The following is a 25,872-nucleotide window of genomic DNA, read 5'->3' as shown; positions in this document are numbered from 1 at the left end:
TTCCATTGTTTGCTCTAAATCAGTAGTATCAAATTCACATAGAAAGGGATCCCTGTGGACATGGACTTAGAAAACCACAAAGTAATGTTTATCTATGTTTTATTGTATTTTAATTGATTTGGTTAAGGATTTCCCAATTATATTTTAATTTGGTTTGATGTACTAGGGAGTTCTGCCAGCTGCACCCTGGCCATGAGTTTGACAGTTCTACTCTAAATCATCTACTCACTTGTTAGTTTTTTTATTTCTTTGAGATCTCTATTAATCTTAATTTCCATCTTTCTTTTATTCTCTTTTTGTTCTTCTGAAACATTTTTGAGATTCTTGTCATTTTTAGCTATCATTTTGTCCTCACGATAGCTGCCATAGTACTTCCCCTTTCATTAGGAATTTTCAAATTGATTTCTTTATTCTATTATTTAGGCAATGTCTTGGAACCTGTTCTTCAATGTCAACTCATTTTTATTTTTTCTGTCATGCCATTCTTCAGATAATATTCTTTTTATCCTTTCTTTACTATTTGTTGTTTTGGTGCCATTCCTGCTATTTTTAGATCAAAGTGGGGAGCTGGGCTTAGATATGACCTCTCATTCAGCCAATTTCCTCAAAGTTCCCATTCAGCTGAACTTGAAACAGTGTGCCACTCAACTCATGTTTACATGTTACACCTGTCTCTTGAAGGGGCTGTGTGTTCTGATTCTTAACCAGTAAGTTTTGGGAAATTATACTGAATAACTAAATTCTATTTAAACTTACTTTTCCGTTAGACCAACCAGTGATTAGTTCACGTACTCCATCAGAGTTAAGGTCAAATGCATGAATGCTCACTGCATGATTCTTAGACTAAAGAAAAGAAAGAAACAATTAGTGCAACTCTCTCAATAGAAAGTACAAAGTTGCAGAACATCAGAGGCTGAATCATACTAACTTTAATTCTCCAATATCGCGCTGTTTTGTCATAAACACCAACTGTGCCATTAGAAAGAGCATATCCAAAACGACTGCCATACATTGGACAAAGAGAAGTAATTGTCTATAAAAAGCAGACGCAAAAGAAACATATCACATGTTTTATCACTGAAATTCTATTTGAAGCAAAACAAAGACACAAAATTGCATATTTTGCTACATTTGTGTTAAAATTAGACTTGAATGCACATGCCTAGTATAGTTCTACCTCAGAAGTAGCTGATCAGATTTAAATATAATTTTACAAAATTTTGTCCTTATAGCAATAGTAAGTAGTAAAAGTTCTGGCAAATTACTAAGTGAAAACTGTGAAACTAAAAAGGAAGTGCTAACTAAATGCATATGTAACAAGATTTATAATATGGACAATATGTTATACATATTCAAAGGTTCTTCTAACCTATTGATTTCCACAATAATGTATTTCCATAATAACATTATAATCCATAATAAAGGATACCTTATAGCAATCCTAAATTTAAAAATCTAACTTTCATGTGTGTGTGAGATATACTACTTAGCTATTTCTTTGAAAAAAATTAATTGAAGGAGCAGCCAGGTTGTGCAGTGGATAGAGCTCTGGCCTTGGAGTCAGGAGGATCTGAGTTCAAATCTGGCCTCAGACACTTGACATGACACTTATGAGCTGTGTGACCCTGGGCAAGTCATTTAACCCCAACTGCTTCACCAAAAAGAAAAAAAAATGCATTGAAATGTTCTTTAAAGTGAGAAACAAAATGTACATGTTTACATTTATATTCAGTATGCATATATCATATCTGTATATAATATTATTGCAAAGAAATCATCCATAAAAAGATATCTTTTAGAGCTAAGTTGAATTTTCCCTTTAAGTTAAAACTTTAACCTTAATATTAACATCATATGATCCTAAAGTTTTGCTTTCTAATTCTAACTCTGATGCAAAAATAGATAAAGAAATCAACATGATCCATTTTTTATATTATATAACTTCCTTCCCACCTACATCATTTTTGCTAACCCACCCACTTCACTTAATTCTAAACATAGAGCATTAATGTCAGATAACAGAATGACTTAGCTCGGGGTACTCTTTGGCAATTCTTAGCACTGTTTATCTGCCAAATGAATTATGATTCTTCCGAGTAGGAAATGCCAACAATTGGACCAGCAATGAACTTTACTAAAAGAGATGGGAAATGGCCTGTAGACCAACATTTCCATAGATTCCACATTTTAACAAATTAGATCTTATTTTCCCCAGAATCTCACATTAAAATCCACAGACTCATAGATTTAGAGGTGAAAGGGACTCAAAAAGACATCAAATTCAACCCCGTATTGTACAGATAAGGAAACTGAGGCACAGTGATGTCAAGTAACTTGTCCAGAGTCACACAGCCATTCTGAGACAGGACTCCAAGTCTGGTCTGCCCTATACAATATGCATGTACAACAATGTCTATTAGTTCCTTATTCATTCTTTAGTACTTCCTTTTTACTTCAGTCAACCTTTTACAGAATCTCAGATGGAAGAGAATTCTGAAGTCATCTAGTCCAACCTTGGCCTAGGCTCTCTGGCCCCTGGGGCTGCTGAGAAAGGCATACCCTGTCTTCTAGGGCTCCCCTGTCTTGGAATTCTGATTCTCCTCTTCCCCTCTCACCTTGGGACAAAGAAGCAAGAGGCTAGAGATTCTGGCTGTGCCTGGGGCCTGGATCCTGGCCTTCTAAGGAGCCACTGAGGGAAGCAGAGCCTGACCCTGGACACCTACTGGACTTCTCGACAATATTCCAAGAAATTGTCATCCAGTTTCCACTTGAAGAAATCCAGTGATGGGCAACCCACTGTTTCTTCTTATCCCTAATTTAAAAGCTCACACTGAGAACTTCATTCTATCTCATTATCATATTACCCCAAACCCAAAAGAAATACTGAACATTTGTTCAGGTACACTCCTTGTTTCTGCTTTACTTCATCTATAAAGCAAACAATTTAAATAGGTTTCTCAAATCACTGTTTCTCTGTAATGAAGAGCACAGCTCATCTTAAAGCCATAACAGACTTTGCTGTGCCTGTTTCAGGCTAATTCTCAAATAACACTGACCCATTTTTAGGTTCTCTCTTACCTCTGTTTCTGCCATTTCTGCCACAATTTCATCTTCTTTAAAAACCCTGATGTCAAAATCCTCAGACCCAACAAGAAGCTAAAATAAAAAGAACACATTTACTTAATTCTTCCAGGGAACAGGTAAAGGTTACACCAGATACATAATAAAATTATGATAGCACTTTGTAGGGCATTCTTTCCACCTAAGATACAAACATACACACTATCTGAGGCTAAATACTTTTATCTCTAATTCAAGGCCTGAAACATGTGATTAGAAGAGCCCACCTAGCTGTCCTGGCAAGTGGAGAATAAGGAAAGCCTAGTTGCATACTCACAATATGCACCCAAAATGTTCTCTGGTCAGCTCCTTTCATTTGTCAGCAGCTCCCTATGAATGGGATCACTGTATCTAAAACCAGAGCTCACTATCCATGGACAAGTTGGAGAGTCATTATTCAAGCACCAAGGTGCTCTTCTACACATGCATGAGTTTAAAGCCTCATAATACATCTTAATTTATTTTTTCTCAAATCTGTGACAGACAAAATATTTAAAGGAAAACTGAAAGTTGGCCAAAACTAAGAATACCCACTAATTCAGTTTTTAAGGCATCAGAAGCACATTACAAAACCCTGTGATTAGGGCTCATTTAACTCTTTTAGACTCTAGATATTAATCCTCTATTTCAAAACAACATAATCCAGATCTAAAAAACAGGTATACAAACTAGGCATCTAATTGATCAGAATAGGGAAGGTCAAATGAGGCCTGTTACCTATTAACAGGGTAACAAAAAAAAATTAGAAATATAACACTCATCTCTAAACACTAATATCACTGTCACAAGAAAATTTTTCAGCTGGATACACAGGAGAAGAATCTCTTCCCCCACATACCTCTTTCTTCCCATCGCCATCAAAGTCGCACAATGCTAAGGAATGAACGTTGTCTCCAGTAACCTAAAATAAAACCAATATTTGGCTTTAAAATAAAACTAAGAATAGTTAAAGTTCCCTCTTGTCTCATTTAATACATCTATTTTTGCCATATGGAAAAATAAGAGGATTTAATAAAGAGCCATAGGGTAGCAGTCTCTTTTTCCATGTAGAGAACAACAAATATAACTGTAACCAGGTTTGAGTCTACTCAACAGGTTAATTACAATGCATACAACAATGGTAGCAACTGATATTTTTATAAAAATGTTAAAGTTTACAAAGTACTTCCCATATATTAGCCCATTTTATTTCCATAACAACCCTGGGAGGTCGGCACTACAAGTATTATTAGTCCAGTTTTGTAGATTAAGAAATTGATGCTCGGAGATAGTAAGTGACTTGCCTATGGCCACACAGGTAGTCAAGAGTCAGAGCAGAGACAGGCCTAAAACTCAAGCTTCTGGCTTAGGTCTAGTGTTGTTATTACCAGACCACACAATAAATAGACAGATGGAGAGAGAGACAGAGAGATGTATATATAGACATATATATACACACTTTATATATGTGTGTGTATATAGATCGATACAGCTATAGATATACACACACACACATACAAAAACTAGTTCTCCCTATCGTCTCCCTCAAGCTGAAAAGGTAGGGGCTATTCACAGATCCAATTCTATAGCTGACGGGCAGCACAGGAGCTTTGGCCAGGAATGCTGGTTGCCCCACACTCACAGAGACTCACCATATTGATGCTGGCCTCGGTGTGGACACTCGATTGATTTAGCCTATTGCAACTCAGAATTTCTGAGCCAAAAAATTCCCTATCCTCAGCCTCTCCAGAAGCTGGGTTTATAGATGTGCACCAACAAGCCCAACGAGTCATGAAATATTTAAAGAACATCATAGTGAAAACAATTCTTTACCAAAATCAAAATTCTTAGAGGAACACAAAATTAACTTTTTAAGCTTCATACCGTCCAAAATAGATCATTTCCTTCATAATCAAAGCCCTGAAGGGCACAGTTTCCACCAACAATCGCAAGAGGTGATGGAATATCTCCCAATGTCCCAAGTACTATTGCATTTGCGCCATCTATAACCTAAAGAAAAAGAAAAATGACTCACATTTAATGAGACATCTACATTTAAATATGCATTATTTTATATCTACAGCTCCCAAATTATCTAATAATCATTAATAAATAGCAGTTCATAGCATTAGATGTAGATCAGGATTGCCAATAAGGAAATCCAGGACACAGAAAATATGTGGCTTACTCAAGCCTAAGATAGCACCAAGATTAAACTTAGTCTTCTACTCTCTTAGCTCTATTAAAGGGTTGCTACAGTAAAGCCTTGGCCATCAGAACCCGTGGAAAATAAATCATTCTAGGTGGCTGACTCTATCCTTTCACTCATTAAAAATTTTTATTTTTAACCATTGTGGATGGAAATTTTTCTAAAATGTATTATGCATAAATCTGCCTTTTTAAACAGAGAACACTGAACAGAATTTAACCTTTTCTTGATGTTATCAGGGTCTTTAATTCTTACACTACAACAAGCATCCACTCAAGTCCTCCTTCAATACTTTATGATGATATGAAAGTAACCCTGGGTTCTAGAACATTCTGCCAACATAGAACATGCTCTGGTAAATCCAACCTGGATTTACCCTGGAAGGCTGGATGACTTCAAGCACAAGACTATATGCCTGTTGTCCAAGGACACCCTCATCACCAAATTTGTCTCAGGGTGATTAATTTATCAAACATGGCAACTCATGAGTACTATCTAGTAAGGTATTGGGGAGTAAAGGGGTGGTCAGCAGTTGGCAGGTAAAGGGAGTATTCACACCGATGACATCATGAATCACTAAGGTAACAATGTATCAAAGTACTACCAAGATACTCTCAGGGCCCATGGAGGTCCATAGGACTGCAGGCCCTAACATTTGAGGACTGTGGTTTTTCGAGTTCTTGTGCCTATGTTTTATACTTTTATTGTTTCCTCCCTCACAGGCTGAGTGTGAGCTGTCATTTTCACTGCTGTCAGTGTATCTTGCTTTCATTACGCACGTGATTATGAAAGAGGGAATGGGTGCCACAAAGGGATTTTTGTCAGGCTCCCTGTGGTTTATAAAAAGTGATGTGCATAAACAGGTAATGGGAATTAACTACCATAAACTACTTGCCTCTCTGTAAAATAAATCTGAGTTGTTGTAAACATCATAGGCCAAAAGATTAGTCTGGGTTCCCACAAGAAGACAATCATGTCCTAGTTCAGGGTTTAACACTCCTGCTGTAAGACAGCTGACTGGCTGGTTAATGTTGAGAAGGGAAACATCTGCATCAAGGGGGCTCTGGAGAAGACGAGGTGTATTTAGGTGCTGGCGACGTGCATAAGGATTGTGAATAAAAACCTACAAAAAAACCACAATTATAGGTTATTTCACCAAAAACAAAAAATTTTAAATAGCTAACAATTATAACCATTCTGTATCAAGTAATAAACATTATAAATATTCACAAAACAGAGCCTCTCTCTTTAACTACCTACCAAGTTCATAAATCAAGCATAATACAGAATGACAAGACAAATAACTTTTAGTCATAACCAATGTTATATGTGGTGTTGTTTTTCAGTCATTTAGTCATATCCAATTCTGTGTGACCCCATGGACCATACTGTCCATGGGGTTTTCCTGGCAAAGATACTGGAGTGGTTTGCCATTTCCTTCTCCAGTGGATTAAAGGAAACAGAGATTAAGCGATTTGCCCAAGGTCATACATCTAGTAAATGTTTGAGGCTAGATTTGAACTCAGGTCTTCCTGATTCCAGGGTCAACACTCTATCCACCAAGATGCCTCCTAATGTCATATGTACTAGTGGCTATTGGTTCCTCAAGAGACTGTCAATAAATACACTTCTGTTGTTGCTTACTAGTGTAAGTGACATGCAAGACATCAGCAGTCCAAGTATCCCAGATGCTAGAACACCAATATTAATTAGCCTTATATACAACTATCCACTGTTAGCTTCCAAGAATATAACTAATGTATATTGCAAAAGATCAGATAATAAGCCCTTCTATAGTTCTTTGATAGAGGAATCTACAAATTAACATCTCAACCCTTAAAACATCCTGACCAACTGAGATATCTCTGAGCCATAAAAATTCTATAACTTCCTAAAGACTTTCATAGCCAATGTCAATGAGATAAAGGAATAAATGCTTTACCTAAGAGCAACCAATTCTACAGTTTCAACCATTACCAATATTTAACTTATGAATTTTAATAAGTCATTTTAACCTCTCTCAGCCTTGATAGTCTCATCTACAAAATGAGTTAAATCATATGACTTCTGAAATCTCTTCTACTTCCAAAATCTCAATCCTATAATTCTAAATTATTAAAGAGATTAGCACCAAGTTATGGGATGTGCCATGGTTTAGTGCATGAAGAAATGGCCTCAGTCATGAAGACCCGGATTCAAGTTCTGAATCTGACAAATATGGGTTATGTAATCCTGGGCCTGTCACTACTTCCCACTGCCCCACGTAGCTCTTTAAAACTATAAATTCAAAGCAGTTGCCAGTTCGCAACAGTGGAAGAAATAGCCTTACCAAGAGTTCTTTATACCATTGAAATCACTGGTATAGTCCAACAAAAAAAAATTAACACCAAAAGATTCTTTAACTGCTAAAAAGGGATCAATGGTTTTGGAATGTAACCAACCAAGAATAATTTCATAAAGACTTTCAGTACTTGATTCTGTCAATGAATTTAAAATTAAAAACTTAGGAAATAAATCATATGATTCAATAAAAAAACTGATTTACTATCAATATTCAAATAAGAGAAATTTTCTGCTTATTATAATTTCAAACAAGATTATTTCAAAGATTATAAAGTTAAGATCACAAACTAAGGAGATGGCTTAGTAAATTTTCAACAGTGATGTTTAGAAGGGGGAAAATGTTTGTATCCACCTTTACCACAAATGTTCTACTAATAACTAACTCTGGTGCTACATACAAAAGCTACACCAAATTATCTTTTAGAAATAGAAACTATACCCTCTCTGGAGAGCGGGGAATAGATTGATAATAGGGCAAATCTTATATGTGGCATAATTAAAAAATTTCTAAGTAGATGCTAATAATTCTAACCTAAAAAAAATCTTAACATAAATGCTTCTACACATCTTTAAGAATTTTCCTCCAAGATCGTAAGATCATCAATCAAAAAGCATTTATTAAGTTCCCACTTTGTGCCTGGCACTGTGTGCAGACACAGAAACAAAAATCACAGTTCTCATCCTCAAGAAACTTACATTCTATTGGGGGAAAACAACATATACAGATATAAAGATATGCAAAATATATACAAGCAAAATAACTAACTTCACTGATTATGAAAAAAAAACATAGGAGGAAGTAGAAATCATTAGTTTGTATCTGCTACTGGCTTGCAAAGAATTTGGAATTTGCTACCCCTAGTAATGCTAATTAAGAGCCACAGGATGGGATAATACTTTTCTTAGTTCATTTCCTACTATTCAATGTGTACACAAATCAAGAGCTCATATTAATTGGTTACTAGAGACAGAGAAGATGCCCAGACTAGGCCACAACAATGATTACTATGATCCTATTCTTGCACCTAGGAAAATGAAAAATGCTCAGTATTATTTAGGTCTTTTTTTTTTTTGGTGAGGCAATTGGGGTGAAGTGACTTGCCCAGAGTCACACAGCTAATATTATGTGTCTGAGGCCAGATTTGAACTCAAGTCCTCCTGACTCCAGGGCCAGTACTCTATCCACTGAGCCACCTAGGTGCTCTATCCATTCAGCCATCTACCTGCCCCTTATCTAGGCCTTTCTGAAGAGCTACCCATATTCTTCATAACTTGGATTCTTCTGCTCTTGTCTCAAAAGATCCCTAACAATTAGTTTGGTGGTCTCAGAGATCAAAGGTTCAGGGAGGAACTTCACTAAAGAAGTAAAGACTATTTAGTTTGGAATAAACTAAGCTAAATCACTCCGTCTTCAGAGCATGCAGAATAAGTCCCAAACCTAAGTTTCCTAGTCATTATGTTTTGTCAGTCTCATCATGACAAGTCATGTTTCAGAATTCTTAAGTCACGCAATTGGAGGCAACTTTTTAATCAAACTTAAACTCTAGAACCCCTAAATCCAATAATCAGTTCTTATTCTTCTCCTTCCAGCTATTTTCCCCCAAAGATCCTAATTTAGAATAAATCTTTGATGTCAAGTATTTAAGTCAGAATTTAGTCTCCAACTATAAGACTTTAAGTTACACCAATGGTTTCCAAATTTTACAGTGATGTCCTTTGTTTTTAGGGAAAAAATTGTTGTTGCTTCCACATTTTTCCTGAGACAATCTGTGCAAATAATTTTCTCAGTGTGTATTTTACTCAAATAAAACTAATTTATTATAATTTTATAACAATCTTAAATACATAAAACAATTTAATAAATACTGATTTTTATTGATAAGATTATTTACAATTTTCATTTTTGTTACATCAAAAAATAATCATAATAATATTATTGTGATGGGTAGCTTGTTTTTTGGCACAAAGTTTCTTGAAACAGTGAATGAATGAATGAAAATACAATTATTAAGCATTTATTATGTGTCAAGAACAATGTTAAGTGAGAGGGATAAAAACAGAAAAAATCAAGGCAGTTCTGTTCTCTAAAAGAGGGAAACAACACATAAAAAAGTTTACTTTGATAGACTTAGCCCTTCTCAGCAATGCAAGGATCATCAAAAGTCTCACGATGGGAAATGCTGTCCACATCCATAGAAAGAACTACGGAGTTTGAATGCAGATTGAAGCATACTATTTGCTCTTTTTTTTCTGTGTTGTTTTGTTTCTCTTTCTTGTGGTTTCTCCTATTGGTTCTAATTCTTCCTTACAACATAACTAACATGAAAATATGTTTAATAGGAATGTATATGTAGAACCTATACCAGACTGCACGCCGTCTTGGGGAGGGAGGCGGGAAGGGAAGGGGAGAAAAATTTAAAACTCAAAAGCATATGGAAGTGATTGCTAAAAATTAAAAAGAAATTTAAAAAGAAAAGAATGAAAAAAAAAAGTTCAACTACAGGGCAGGTATAAAGGCCTAGAAAGTCTAAGGTAGCAGGGGCAGATGGCAAAGCCTAGAGGTCTCTAGGTTACATAAGTTGAGAGTGGAAGAGTGCACATTGATATGGGGCATTTGGAAAGGCCCACAGGACAACAGAAGGCAGTGGTAGAGTAGATAAAAGGCCTGGTGATACTCCATCTCATCAGAAGGAGTGCAGTTCTACCTCATCTGAGCCTGTGAGTAAACAAACAGCTGGAGAGGAGGAAAGAAAGGGGGGGAAAGTACCCTGGGTAGTGGATCAAGATTGGCAGTACCACAAAGCAGCAAGGGAAAGGGACTCAAGCAGGAGAGTGTAGGAAAGAGCCAAGGTGGAGGAGTGATAGGAGGCACTGAGGTGGACTCCAGTCCACAAATTCCTCCAAACAGATGTAGAAAATGCACTAGACCAACTCCTGATGTGGAGGAAAAGTCACAATGAGTCATTTACCAGCCAAGCATGGCACAGGTAAATAGACAAGGACTGGCTTGTGGCAGAAGCATCCCTCAAGCAGAACATTCCAACCCCCATGAAGACGCAAAGGCAAGAAGGCAAGAATAGGGCCCAGACTAAACCAGGACTCCCCCAAACTTATAACTGGGAACCGCAATGGAGAGACAGATGCCAAATGGCAGCTTCGTTGCCTGCTACCCAACTGTGGGTCACACACCCAAGGCACAATGGCTGGTGTTCCCACCAAGAAGGCTTTGGACAATATATCAAGAAAAGAGGAAGTTCAGAAGCCAGTTGCAGTACAGTAGCTCAGATCCCAGGGACAAAACAGGGTCTCACTACCCAGCCTATAAGGCCTTTAAGGAAACAGAGGATTTCCAAGCATCCCTAATAAAAAGACCAGAGCTGTAGAGAAACTTTGATGTTCAAACCCAGGAATAAAGAAAGACATCAAAAGGTAAAATGAATGAACAATGATAAAGGAATAAACAAATATAAACTGCTTACATTCAAATATGGGGAGATGATATATGTGTCTACTCTGAGGGGGAGGGGGAAAGGGCTGATGAAATGGTTTTTTAAGAAAAAAGAGGACAGGGGGCAGCTAGATGGCACAGTGGATAGAGCACCGGCCCTGGATTCAGGAGAATCTGAGTTCAAATCCAGCCTCAGACACATAACACATACTAGCTGTGTGACCCTGGGCAAGTCACTTAACCCTATTGCCTAGCCAAAAGAAAAAAAAAGAAGAAAAAAGAGGACAGGGTAGAGTTGAACTGCTTCACTAATGGATCTAGATGAGGAAGGAAGGAGAACATAGCCTGTGCAGGGTGATGAGGGGTAGAGGGATTGGAGGTCAGAGTGAGGGGGAAGAACAGGGTCTGCCATTGCAATAAGAGGGAGAGCTATGATGACAACGTACTGCAGTCAGGTAAAGGAATTTCAGAGTTTGTGAACATGAGCGTGTAGTATTTTTTTTCCTAACAAAGAAGACTTTTTACACTTAGCAATGCTGGATACAAATTTAAATGATATAAGCAATCCCTTTTATGTTATAGACATTGCAGTATGTTCGTTTTTCAGTTTATTTTTGCCTACTGAAAACATCTAATTATATCCAGAAAAATACTAGTTTTGCCAACATATTCTGCATGTACACTTTTAAGATGTCGTCTCAATTTATTAGGTTTCATGCATTCTGAAGTTGAGGTAGTTAAAGCTGGGTTTTGACACTGAGGTTTTCCTTCCTATCAAAACCAGTGACAAATACAGTGTATCATATTTTCAGTATTTCAGTTTCTTTTTGTCTCTCGTTTTTATATGAGTTTCACCTACTCCACCAGGTTGTCTCTTCTAATAAGTTATGTATTTCTTCTTCAAAAAAGATATTTCTCTTTTTAAAAAATTGGGACAATAAAAATTTAAGACAATTAAATTTAAATTTAATTGTTAAAAATTCAAATAATTATTTCTACCATCCTCATTCTTTTTTTTAAGTTGCAGGTCTTTTGGAAAATAATTTATATTGTCCTTAAAAAAATGAGTGACACTATTATGATACTTTTAACTTCTAACAAAATATTAACTCAGTTTATACACTTAAATGCAGGAAGTAGTATGATAATACAACTCACATTTGTGTCATGAGCCTACAATGAACTAACAGTGATAATGGCAGATCTTGCTAACTCTGAGATTCAACACATACCAACTCCAATTTTACTTTATTCTTATACATATTAAATAATCACTAGAGTCCATCCATTGCCGGTTGGTGTGAATGTGTGTGTGTAATTTTTGTTGCTTTCAATTTGAACTTTGTTTTTCAATGAAACAAATATTTATTTATACTAGAAAACATCCAATAATTTTGGCCGTTTCTTCACTCCCTCCAGGTCCAAAGGGTCTTGCACCCACTCCAAACTCTAGTCTATCCTGAGATCTTAAATGACAGAAACGACAACTGAAAGGACATGCACCCAAAGTAGAGTGGGGCCAATTATAAAGGTTGCCTTCTTCCCTCTCAGACAACAGAGGTAGTTAATCTGCCCCCCAAATTTAATGTTGATAGCTCCTCTGATACAATGTAAAAAATCTTTTGTTATGTAACAACAGACTTCTAATAGTTCTTTATCAACACTCTGCATTTTCACATGCACCTTATCCCACGGCTTTCTCTGTAACAAATGCTATGTGTCCATCTGTCTTACAGATAATCGTGAGGAATTTAGGAATTAATCATAGAATCTTAAAGCTGGAAGAATCTTAGAGGTCATCTAGTCAAATCTTCTAATTTTGCAGAAGAGAAAACTGGGACCCAAAAAATGGTAAATGATTTGCTCAAAGTCACATAGATAATTAGTAGCAAAACTGGGGAATATTACTTAATCAAATTTCCAACTAACTTCTCTTTCCACTATACATTAGGTGCAGGGGCCTTTCAACTGTTTTGACTGTCTTAGGTGGCCAGCGCTGCCTACCCCCAGATGCTGATGGCTGATTAGGTAAATAAAATCAGTAGCCATTAACGTTGATCATTGTAACTATGTGTGAGGAGGTACCAATACCCAAAAAGCATTTGATGTGAGAAATCTTTGAAAATGACAGGTGTTTTAAGAGCTATTATCACACTGTATTTCCTAAAAAGGAAAAAGGTATTTAGCCGAGAGTTCTAGCAACCAGATGGCTGTATACCTCAAAAGACCCATGAATCAGAACAAATTAAATTGAAAGGGCAAGCAAATGAAGATTTACCTACTTTTCTAGTACATCCTAATTGGGAATTAGTTTTGGTCAGAATCATAACTACTTAGAATAAGAGTGAGTAACATTTAAAGCCAGAGAATCAAACTAAGTTCTACCTAGTCATGGTTCACTCCTACAAACAAATGTGTCTAACCTAGAGGCATTCACTAGCATTAGTATCCAGTTCAAGGCTGGGTACAAGTGAGAGCGGAATAGAAGAAAATATCAGAAGAATGCTAACAAGATGATGCCTCACAGATTCAAACCCTGGTTCTGCCACTTATTAGTTATTCAGCTTTGGACAAGTCACTTCATCTCTCTGGGAATCTATTTCTTCATTCAAAACATGAGGGGAATGGATCAGATGATGTCTATGGAATCTCAGAATTGAATGGATCAGATGAGATCTATAGAATTCTAGAACTGAAATGAATTCAATAAATGTGTATTATATGTTAACAGCATCTTCAACACTAAGGACTACCATGCTGTTTCAACTACCATACTGCTAAACTTTCCTATACGTTGTCTCTCCCAATTAGAATGTGAGCTCAGAGAATAAGAACTGTCTCATTATTCCATTTCTATTTGTATTCCCAATGCTTAGCATAGTGGTTAGCATCCAGTAAGGGCTTAATCAACGCTTGTTTCATCTTAAGGTCCCCGACAGCTCTAAATTATATGGTCCTATGTCAATGCTGGCATCAGTCCTCCAGTTCTCTCACATTTTCTCCCCAATATCAAGCTCAGTAGCCTGAGAATTGCTTTGATGATGCTTTTGGGGAATAACACAATAATTAGAAAACAATCCAATTTCATCAAATTGTTTGCCTTCTCAAGGAAAGAGGAGGGGTAGAAAAGAGAGAGAGAATTTAAAACTCAAAATTTTTAAAAATGAATGTTAAATTTTTTTACATATAATTGAGAAATATTTAATGAAATAAATAAAAATATATTAAAAGGGAAAAAAAGAAAAATCCAATTTCATTCCGTAGCAATACTTTACACATTCTTCCAACATATAGTAGACATTTACTAAATTTTAACTGAATTGAATGATTTTAATTATTTACTTTGGCTTTGAAATAGAATTGTTTCTGGCAATTCAAACAGACAGAAAGCTACAAACATCTATTTATTTAAATTTCTCTGATTTATTTGCCAAGTAACAAAGGTGTAATCAACAACAGAACTCCAAAGCCAGATCTCTACCAAGAAATTATGTCATTGATACCTGAAAAACAATTACAATTCAGCAATGCAAATTAGTTTACTTTATCATTAGAATTATGGTTTAAGTCAGTTCTGTTTGGATATTTCATACTTTGGCTAACTGAAGAGTTAACCAGTTATCTGGCAAAAGTAATTGCTGAAAATATTCAAAAACTGGAAGTCAGGCCTGAAGCATCATTTTCTTCTCAAAGATCGGTATCTTAAGCAAATCTTGAATTCTGGTCCTGTGCTAACCCCAACTCAACATGTCCAAAATGGAACTCATTACTGTCCTTCCCAAACAAATCACTTATTAATTTCTTGAAAACCACCATCCTCCCAAGCCACTCAGGTTTGCAATCTTGGAAACATCCTTAATTCTTCCATCTCCCTAACTCCCAATATCCCATCCATTGCCAAGTCTTGTTGACTCTATCCCAGCAGCATATTTCCCATCCCATTCTTTTTACTCACAGGACCATCACTTTTGCCCAGGCCCTCATCACTTCTCACATGGCCTACTGCAATAGCCTCTCAATTGGTCTCACTGGATACAATCTATCCACTTTCCAATCTGTTCTACCTAAAGCCACAAAATCACTATCTGTAAAGTACAGTTCTGACTATGTCATTCCTCTCCTCGAGAAATTTCTTTTTTTTTTTCTTTTTTCGGCAGGCAATTGGGGTTAAGTGATTCGCCCAGAGTCACACAGCTAGTGTAAGTGTTATGTGTCTGAGGCCGCATTTGAACCCAGGTCCTCCTGACTCCAAGGCCGGTGATCTATCCACTAAGCCACCCAGCTGCTCTGCTCAAAAAATTTCAGTGGCTCTCTACTGCCTCTGGGATAAAATACAAATTCCCTTGTTTGGGGATTTAAAGATCATAGTTTTATGGCTAGAAAAGCCTGAGAGGCAAGAAAGTACAATCGTATCATTTTATAGGTGAGGTTAAATGACTTGCCCAAGGGCATATCGTGAGTATCTGAAACAAGATTAGAACTCAGGTCTTCTTCACTCAAAGTCCAGTGCCCTATGCATTTACCACCTCCTATTTATCTCTCCAAATATCTCACATTATTCTCTGTGATGTTACATGTCACTCAAACTGGCCTACCCACTGCTTCCCATACCCAACACTCTATCTCTTTACCTCCATGCCCTCCCTTTCACCTCTGCTTCTTCAAATCTCTAGTTATCTTCAAGCCTTAGCTCAAGTACCACTTCCTACAGAGGCAGCTGGTGGTGAAGTAGATAGAGTGCTAAGCCTGGAGTCAGGAAGACTTCTATTCAAATCCATCCTTAGATGCTTACTGACCCTGAGCAAGTCACTTTGTCTCTATTTGCCCCAACTATAAAATGGGGATCATAATAGCACATAATAGCAGTAAAAAGCACTTAGCATGGTGTCTGGCACACAGTAGGGGTTATATAAATGCTTATTGCCTTCCCTCTCCCTAAAGAAATTAGTTTCCCTATTGGTACTTCATACATATATACTGCCTCCCATTTCTTTGTATTTATATATGTACATGTTTTTTCTTCTCCATCCCCTTACCCCAGAATGTCAGTTACTTGAGGTCAGAGACTCTTCACTTTTTTTTCTCGGTTTGTCTCATTGTGATCCCTAGCACATAGATGGTACCTAATAAATGCTTGTTGAATTGAATTATTCCTCAACTCCTATATTTCACTTAACCTGTGTTATAATCTGTAAAGGATAGAATCAAACCATTAATGTCAGAAGCCCAAAAGTTAAGATCTGGATTCCAGTGCCTTCTCTACCATTTAACTTGCTTTGTGACTGTAGCCAAGTCATTTCACTGTCTCTGACTTAAATTTCCTCATCTAAAAACCAAGATGATAATCCCTGACTAGCCAATATCACAGGTTAAAAGACTGAGACAATATTAAACATGTAAAGACTTTTGGAAAGACTTCTTTTTAAAGAGTTATGCAAATGAGTTCCAAAGATGTGAATGCAAAGAATGTCCCTTAAAATGTATATATGATAACAGGCCTTTGGTGATTTATAGCCTTGTTCTCAACAAGAATGGTCACGCCTAATTTGCATACTAAATAACTGAAGCAAAGTGCCTGGCACACTGGAGGTACTTAATAAATACTGATTTAACTGAATCATATTCAATTGATACCTGCAGGTAGTATGGTACAGTGGAAAAAGTATTGGACTTGGAATTAGGAATTAGAGGATCTGGTCAGATCCTAGCTCAGCTACTTCTAACCTGTGTGGTGGTGGTGTTTTAGTCATTTTTCAGTCATGTCCAACTCTTTGTGACTCCTTTTCAGGTTTTCTTGGCAAAGATAACTGAAGGAGTTTCACTTTTCCTTCTCCAGTTCATTTTGAGGAAACTGAAGCAAACACGGTGAAGTGACTTGCCCAAGGTCACAAAGCTAGTAAATGTCTACCAGATTTGAACTCAGGAGGATGAGTCTTCCTGACTCCTGGCCCTGCGACTCTATCCACACTCTGCCACCTAGCTGCTCCCTCTAAGGCCTGTGGCCTTAGACAAATCACTTCTCTGGGTCCAGTCTCCTCCTCAGGTAAATGAAGATTCTGCACTGACTATACAATCTCTAAGGTCGTTTTCATATCTAAATCCTAAGATTCTATGAAATACTGAAATATCAGTATTAGCAATAATCAAACTACAACTTCGGTGGAGGACCCAGTGACCAACTTGTTTATTGTCTAAGGTCCCTCTAACTGTAGTCAGGGAGGTTCTGAATCAGGATGGTGGCAAGGCGAGCAATTTTTGGACACAGAAATTCTTCAAGTTGAAGTTTTATATCATGGAAGGCAATATACCTTGGTGAAAGGATTTCAAGCTGCAAAAGATCTGGAATATCATTGAGCTCATCCTTCATTTTACAGAAAGGAAACCCAGGCCCAGGTAACCTGCCCAAGGTCATTCAGTTTGTAAGTAACAGAAATGGTATTCAAAACCAGGTCCTCTGACTCTAACAGTCTTTGCCCTGTAGTGAACACTCACAAGGTGGAAATCTTGCATCCCTGAAATATTCTAGTAATGATATATTATTTATATGTGTATTATATAATAACATATATCAGGCATATGGTGGGGGAAAGGGGGCAGTGAGCTGTGGGGGAAGCAATGGAGGTGTTGCTGGAGGATTATTATTAATAATTACAACAGTAAGAGCCCTTCAGCTCCACACAGCGGAGGGTGCGGTTGCCTAGCAACCCTGACTGGGGAGGATAAGGCGGGGAAAACAGAGGGGAGGAGCAGGGGGGCTGGGAAGAAGAAGAGGGGGGCGATCCTCCCTCCTCCCGAAAAGGCCGCCGTGGGCCCGGGGGAGGCTGGGTCCCTTTACCTTGCCAGCTTGGGTGGCGGCCGCCAGGCACGTGTGGGTCCCGTCATAGCGACCCACGGCCACCATGCGGGGGCTGATTTTGTGGCGCAGCTTCAGAGTGAACACTGGCAGCAGCATGATAGCACCGGGGGCCTCTCCTCCGGCCACAGAGGAGCTCGCCGGGGAGATGGGCCTGGAAATTGACCGAGCCGGGCCAGACTCTGGGAGCCTCCGCCACCGGCAGGAAACGGCGCAGGCCAGACCCCGCTATTCCTCCCGCATCCTCGGCACGACCTAGCCCCGCCTCTCCCTTTGGGATTATCCCCGCCCCACTTCCCTCTAAGCCCCGCCCCGACCTGCCACTCTTCCGCCTCTTCTTTGCCCCGCCCCCTTTCTTTCTGCTCTTCTCTACTTCCGCATCAGCCCCGCCCCTTCTACTCAGCCTCAGCCTAAGCCTCGCCCCTCCCCTTCTGGTCGTCCCCATTCCGCATTAGCCACGCCCTCGGGATCTACCCGCCTCGGCCTGTGCCTTAGCCCCACCCCCTGGCTTTGCTCTGCTCCACCCCTTCCTCTGCCTGAGTCCCGCCCCGTTCTGTGCTTCATCTTAGACTGCTACTTAGCCTCGCGATTATCAGCAGCTATGCTTCATCTTCTCTCCCTCTGGAGCCGCGATCTCGCCCCTGTCTTCCAGACCCTGGTCCTCCCCACCTCCTCTTTAGGTCCAGGCAGTTGAACTCCCATTTCCACTCCATGTCCCCAAACTGACTCCCCTTTGAGGAGGGGACCCACTCCCCAAGCATGCCTCTACAATAATTGCTGTGGGGCGAGTAGGAGGAAGGGTCACCAGTCACCTCTCAGAGCTCTCACCTCAGGGTCTGTCCCCACACCCGCAAATCCTTCCTACCTCTCACCCCAGAATCGCCTTCGAATCATAGAACCTGAGCGGGAAGCAATCCCAGGACCATCTGATAACAATCCACGACCACACTGCTTCCCAAGGCAACCCATTCCACTTCTGGACAGTTCTGACTGTTAGAAGTTTTTTCCTTACATATCTCTAAGACAAGGGTTCTTAATCTTTTTTGTGTAGTGCACCCTTCGGCAAGTCTGGTAAAGTCTATAGAAAAATGAAATACATAGGATTACAAAAGGAATCAATTATATTGAAACAGTCATCAAAATATTTAAATTTTTTTGAGTGCTCAGACTTAAGAACCTAAGAACTACTTAAGATCTCCTTTGCAACTTCTACCTGTTACTCATGGTTATGACCTCTGTGTCCAAGCAGAATGCAGTCTAATTCCTCTCAAATACTTGAAGACATCTTGCAAGTGTCCGTGGGGTCTAATGTCTAAACATGTGTACTGCCTAAATATGTGTACAATTTTTTCAACTGATTCTCGCATGGCATGATCTCCCAGACTCCTTGCTGTCCAGGCCACTATCCTCAGGATACTCTACAGCTTATTCAGAACTAAATGTAATACTGCAGGTGTTGTCTAACCAGGAAAAAAAGGAGAGCTGTAATTGGGTTTTTTTTTCCTTCAGTTGGGACAAAAACAAATTGGGGATAGTAGTTAAGATGCAGCATTAGAGTGCAGTCCAAACATGGATGCACTTGTGCTGGGCAGAGTACTCAGTCCACTATAATCTCCACATCTGTTTTGCATTAACTGCTATAACCAGGCCTCCCCAATTTTGTCTTTGTGAAGTTGATATTTTGAATCCAAGTTCAAAAAGTGAGACTTTAACAAAGTTATGAGCTCTATTCCTATTACATTTCATCTTATTTGTGTAGCAAGTAGCCTCTCTGGCTTACTCTCCCTGTCAGACCGACTACATCTCACCCCTTGCCACTATCCTGATGCAGAACCTCCCTGACTACAGTTAGAGGGACCTTGGATAATAGACAAACCTAGGCACCTAGGCACCTTCTCTAATGTTTAGTATTGATATCACTTCATTGTTTATAGTACCTTTTAGCAAAATGTAGTTTCCATCCTTATCTCTTTTAATTAGATCTATTTTTGCTGCCACTTTTTCTGAGATCATGATTCCTACCCCTGCTTTTTTTAAAATTTCAATTGAATAAAAAGAGCTTTCCTTAAAATGATAAATAGTATCTATCTAAAACCATTAGCAAGCATTATCTTTAATGGGAATAAAATAATAGCCTTTCCAATAAGATCAGGGATGAAGAAACAATGCCCATTATCAATATATTGATATTGATCAATATGTTAATATGCCCATTACTATTTTATAGAACTAGAAAAAATAAAAATAACCTGGAAGAACAAAGGGTCAAGAACATTAAGGGGAAAAAATGTGAAGGAAAGTGGCCTAGCCATACCAGATCTCAAACTGTATTACAAAGCAGTAATCATCAAAACACTCTGGTACTGGCTAAGAACTAGAGTGCTAGATCAATGGAAAAGATTAGGTACACAAGGCATGGTAGTAAATGACCATTGTAATTTAGTGTTTGATAAACCCAAAGACCCAAGCTTTTGGGGCAAAAACTCACTGTTTGACAAAAACTACTGGAAAACAGCATGGCAGAAATTAGGCATAGACCAACAGCTTTCACTATATGCCAAGACAAGGTCAAAATGGGTACATGATTTAGACATAAAAGATGATATCATAAGGAAATTAGGAGAGCATGGAATAGTTTACCTGTCAGATCTATGGATAAGGGAAGAATTTAGGACCAAACAAGAGACAGAGAGCATTATGAGATGTAAAATGGATAATTTTGATTATATTAAATTTAAAGGTTTTTACAACAAAAAACCCCAGTGCAACCAAGATTAGAAGGAAAACAGAAAGCTGGGGAAAGTTTTTACAATGAGTTTCTTTGATAATGACTTCATTTCTCAAATATATGGAGAACTGAATCAAATTTATAAGAATACAAGTCAATCTCCAGTTGACAAATGGTCTAAAGATATGAACAGGCAAAGAAGTCAAGCTATTGGAGGGAAAAATGGGACGCCAATGCACTGTTGGTGGGGTTGTAAACTGATCCAACCATTCTGGAAAACAATTTGGAACTATGCCCAAAGGGCTATAAAACTGTGCATACCTTTTGATCCAGCAATCCTACTACTAGGTCTGAATTCCAAAGAGATGAAAAAAAAGGGGGAAAGACCTATCCGTGCAAAAATATTTATAGGAGCCCTTTTTGTGATGGCAAAGAATTAGAAATTGAGGGATGCCCATCAATTAGGGAATGGCTAAACAAATTGTGGTATATGACCATAATGGAATATCCATGGCAATTCCAAAAGACTCATGATCAAAAAAATGCTATCCACTGGAGTCTGAATGCAGATCAAAGCATACTGTTTTTCACTTTATTTTTTCATGGGTTTTTTTTTCTTGGTCTGTCTTCTCTTTTACAACATGACTAATATGGAAATATGTTTTGCATGATTGCACATGCATAATGTATGTCAAATTGCTTAACATTTCAAGGAGAGGGAGAGGAGAGTGGGGAGGGAAAGAATTTGCAACACAAAATTTGAAAAAACATTAAAATTATTTGACATGTAATTAAAAAAATAAATTTTTTTAAAAGCACAACTCTTTGGAATTCAATTGAATCCACCTAATCTTACTATTTTCTAACCTACATGTCTTCATCTCCATAAGACACATCCTATGAGATACTTTTGCAAATGATTTGCTAAAATCTAGGTAAACTATATCAATAGCATTTTCCTGATTTACTAGTCTTGTAATCCTGTCAAGAAAGGAAATAAGGTTAGTCTGATATGACAACCATTCTGCTTTTTGTGATCATTACTCCCTACTAGACATTCCCGGTTCATCCCTTTAATAACACATTCACTATAGGCCACACTGGCCTCTAGCTTCCATACTTGACATTTCTGAAGCTTCCCTGCTTTACTCTCCTGTTAATCTTTCCTGTACCTCTAACCTTCTTATCCTCTCCTATTTCTAATATCCCTCCATGCCTTACTCTCTGTTCATACCCACCTCACACTGCCCCATTGTTCCTCCCCACATCAAAGTCCCCAAATTTCACATACCATTAGACACATCACAAAACACTTCCATGCCAAGTCCCAAACCACACACCTACTTCTCTAAGAGCTCACAACTCTTCAGACGCCTCCTACCTCCTACCTCTGTAGAATCTATTGCTCATACAACTCCCTTAGATACTTCATACTTCCTACTCCTTTAATCTCTTCAACTCTGTAGCCTTTCAAAAACCTTATGCCTGTTACCTTTGTACCTTCTCCCCCAACTCAGACTGCCCCCCTTGTCTCCCCAAACTCCTCTGAGTCCTCTATGCCTCATACCTCCATAGGCTACCTGGTAAGTGACATATTTATTCAGACTCCCTCGCTTTTCTTTAGCAATAGAACCATAGAATGCTAGACCTTAGAAGTCATCCAGTTCAATCACTTCATTTTTGCAGACAAGAGGACTGAAGCCCAGAAAAGGCATAAGACTTGTCCAAGGTTATAAGGCAATTTAGAGGCAGAGCCAGGAAAAATGTTCAGACTTCCTGCTTCCTGGTTCAGCATAACTTAGTCTGTTGCCTCTCCTAGAAATAGTTGCATCATACATTCATTCATTCATTCATTCTTTCAATAAACATTCATTATGGACTTAACAATAAACAGAACACTGTACAAGGTCCTAGGGTAGATTTATAGTGTTCTGTGCATTTAAAATGGGGCCTATGGGAAGATGGAATACTTAGCCAGCAAAATAACTTAGAGGAAAAAATAGAAAATATTGTGAAAACTTTGATTTTACTTTTCCTGGCATTTCAAATCACAAATTTCTAATGTGGGAGCCATAAATACCCACCTCATTTTCACATCAACTACTAGCCTGAGGATATTTATTTATAAAAATTTAAATTAATTCCCCAAAATGCTAGTCATCCAATTTTTTTTTTCATTTCAGATCAGAAATGAGTCTACATGTTTTGGCTAGGGAAGAAAGAAGCCTGAATTTCTTAACACCTCAAACATTTATTGGGCATGCCAGTAACCCTTGCCTTCTTTTCCTCAGTTATCATACTGTGCATGAACCTCTCCATTGTCTTCTGAATGTTACTTTAATTTTAACTCTTAGGAGGTAATAGTGTTTGATGACTTACAGCCACATAAAGACACTAGCACAAAAGAAGATATTTAAAGACCAATTAAAAGATGAAAGGATATTGGTATTTTTGCAGCTCTTTCCCATATTTCTTGTATTTGTTGACTTCATTCCATTTTCTTCCTTAAATACCATTTGGATGATTTTGCTTACAAAATGGTTTTGCCTTCCACTGTTCCTCTCTATTTTATTAAGAGAAACTGCTCATAATCTTCCTTTAATTCTTCTTAAGATTTTACAAGTGTGTTTATATTCTAATGTTGTTCTTAGTCTTCTATACCTCGTTTCTTGTGAAGTAAGTCAAATGTTTGATGACTGAGGCACCTTTCAGACATGTATCTTCCCCCTATATGCTTCCCTCCATATGCTTCTCTGTTAAACTTCTGTTTAAAATTATTGGCATTGATGTCTTTTCTTCCATCCATATCCCCCTTTTTGTCATTAGTAACTTTTAATTTGGCTATTAGTACTCTAAATGTGTGATCTTCATTCAATGAACAATGACTAGACATACTAAGCAAATGATAAACAAAGCAAAATGTTGAGGCCCTAAATCAAAAGTCGGCCACTTGAAGCATTTAACTGTGGTGAATGAGTGGCTCTCCCAAAAGGGCAGAAGAAATGGCAGCTGCTCCCAGGTAAGAGAAGCCAGTCTCAGTGTGTGTACTCTGGGAGGGCAGAAGCTAGTGAGGCTGCTTCCTATGAGGTTGCCTCTGCCAGTTCACAGATCTTTGCCAAGATATTATCCTTGCTTTTTCTGACATTTGCCTTCGAGTCCTCCAGGAGTTGACACACCTCGTCATCAGAATAGTTTGTGAAGTGAAACATTTTATATATCTTGCATCTCTGCTCAGTGACCTCAGCGCTGCCACAATTCATTTTATTGAAAAAGTGGGAAGTGCATGACCACAGGTCCCTTCTCCCTTTCAAAGATGTAGAGGTCGGAAGGAGACTTGGCTTCTTGACTGAACTTAGCTTCATCCACCAGAGGGAGGGATACTGCAGACTTTGCAGTACTTTTCTGTGCCCCTGATAGTCTTACATGGATGGCCTTCACTGAAGTCAAAGGAGAGGATGAGCTCAGTGTTCTGCACTGGGGGCAGGACTGGGAGAAAGGCAAAGTTGATAACCAAGCCAGTATTCATCAAATACATATTCTCCTGGTCTGTGAGAAGCTTATCTTCAATGTCTCCATACTTATACAGAAAGTTATTTGTTGTTTACCATGTCCATAATAAGAGACAGTTGCTGGTCTTCCATAAAAATTTTATGAAAGATAAGTCACTGCTCTCTTCCATCAAATCTTGGATCAAGGCCTTTGCCAGTGAGTCCTGAATGAGCTGTCTCTGTTGATCTCAAAAGATCTGGTGTAAGTGCTCGATCATCTGGTTAGTCAACGGTGTAGCCTCAGAAAAATGTTTATTCCCTGTCATTCTACACTGTAGATTTTTCAGGATGGGCAAAACAGTCTCCATTTGCTAGGAAGGTATAAACCAAATTGAATAGTTCTTCCATGATGGTTCTCAAAGTGACTCCTTAAGGATCAGTAATGAGAATTTTTTTCTAGGTGCTAAAACCGTGGATAAATTTCAAGAAGAAATTTTTGACGGCTTTGAGCATAGTGTTTTTGTCAGCCAGAACACTGCTACATATTGCTGGCAGATAGGAGAAATCCCTTTCAGCTTCTTGTTGGATGAGTTTCCTTCCCTCAAACTTGCTCCCACAATAGTTGTGGAGACATAAGCACCAAGTGTTCAGTAGCCAGCCCAGTTAGGAGTGAAATCAACCAGGCATTCAGTCTTCTCCTTTCTACCAGACTTGAGGTAATGGTCAATGGTGGCTAATATGGGATATGGCACAGTCACCATCTCAGACTGATGTCTCACATGGGACAGACAGGTATCTAGAAGTTCCTTTGTAAAGAAGTAGACAAAGGAATAGGACCAGAAGTCAGTGAGGGAATAATCATCCCTCTCTGCAGTCACACAGAGCTCATCTAGGGTGACAGAGAACTTCCACGAGTCCTCCGGAGCTCATTTTCTAACTTCACCAGGTTCTGCACCCACCACTCTGAATGTAGAGGAAGGACATGTACCAGGTGGAGACCCCTGCAAGGTATGTGATCATGTACAGGAGCCCTACATGCTTCAGCTCACTAAGGACACCTTGGCAGGCTACGGCAGCCCTCAGACCCCCACTGGAGACCAGGATAGAAACTACAGGGCCCTTTTTGACATTGAGGCCCAAGTTTTTCAGGGCTGTCAAGACCTGCTTCCCCTGATTTTTCACTGCTGCCTTCTCTTCGTCTGAGATTCCAAAATGGATACTGATATCAGAACTTTCATCACATTTGTCAGGGTAACTCTTGGTACTGCAGGCAACTTGCTGGGGTAGAGCCATGCCTACTGTCATCTCAACTTCCTCTGATTACAGAAAGATCTGCAATCCTGAGAAAGTGTCCTCTTTTTCTGTCACTGGTGGTGTTGTCCTGATCTACTGCTCTGTCCCATCTCAGTACAGGCCAACCTGAAAAGTTTAAGTTCGAATTTTTAAATCAAAATTGGAGACATCCTGAAATATGCAGATAATAAAGCTTGGCTATGTGAGACAGCCCTGTCTTTTTAAATCGCATCTCTAAAAATGGAAGGAACTACAGGAATTTCACTAAGAGATTTTGGCTTTGATAATGTGGCCAAGTAACCTTCCCCAGTTTTCCAACACAGTGGCCTTGGATTCATAAGAGTCTTGATGTTCAGTGAGGAAATAAAATATCAGGGGGTGTTGAGGGGAAATCTAATGAAGGAATGTAGT

At 38.6% G+C, this 25,872-nt stretch overlaps 1 protein-coding gene and 1 pseudogene across 3 annotated transcripts in view; both read right to left on the bottom strand.

Moving 5' to 3' along the window:
* Positions 1-18,224, bottom strand: part of BBS2 (Bardet-Biedl syndrome 2) — a 41,122-nt gene extending 22,898 nt beyond the window's left edge. For 2 of the 3 annotated variants that reach the window (XM_020965677.2, XM_020965680.2), the window contains exons 1-7: positions 17,935-18,224; positions 6,204-6,431; positions 4,984-5,109; positions 3,959-4,021; positions 3,079-3,156; positions 929-1,033; positions 757-843 (exon numbers count right to left, since the gene is read on the bottom strand). In XM_020965677.2, the coding sequence (XP_020821336.1) occupies positions 757-843; positions 929-1,033; positions 3,079-3,156; positions 3,959-4,021; positions 4,984-5,109; positions 6,204-6,431; positions 17,935-18,051 (804 nt within the window). In that variant the 5' untranslated portion in view covers positions 18,052-18,224. The remainder of the gene's footprint in view (positions 1-756; positions 844-928; positions 1,034-3,078; positions 3,157-3,958; positions 4,022-4,983; positions 5,110-6,203; positions 6,432-17,934) is intronic. The other variant, XM_020965678.2, reaches the window with a different exon arrangement.
* A 5,536-nt stretch (positions 18,225-23,760) lies between these two features.
* Positions 23,761-25,461, bottom strand: LOC144455629 (cytosolic phospholipase A2 gamma-like; annotated as a pseudogene).
* Positions 25,462-25,872: the final 411 nt, after the last annotated feature.

The sequence above is a fragment of the Phascolarctos cinereus genome, unplaced genomic scaffold (genome assembly GCF_003287225.1).
Source record: "Phascolarctos cinereus isolate Bilbo 61053 unplaced genomic scaffold, phaCin_HiC Scaffold_2;HRSCAF=192, whole genome shotgun sequence".
NCBI classification, from domain to species: domain Eukaryota; kingdom Metazoa; phylum Chordata; class Mammalia; order Diprotodontia; family Phascolarctidae; genus Phascolarctos; species Phascolarctos cinereus.
Note: the sequence above shows the minus strand (reverse complement) of the source record. Positions and strands in the feature narration are given on the sequence as shown.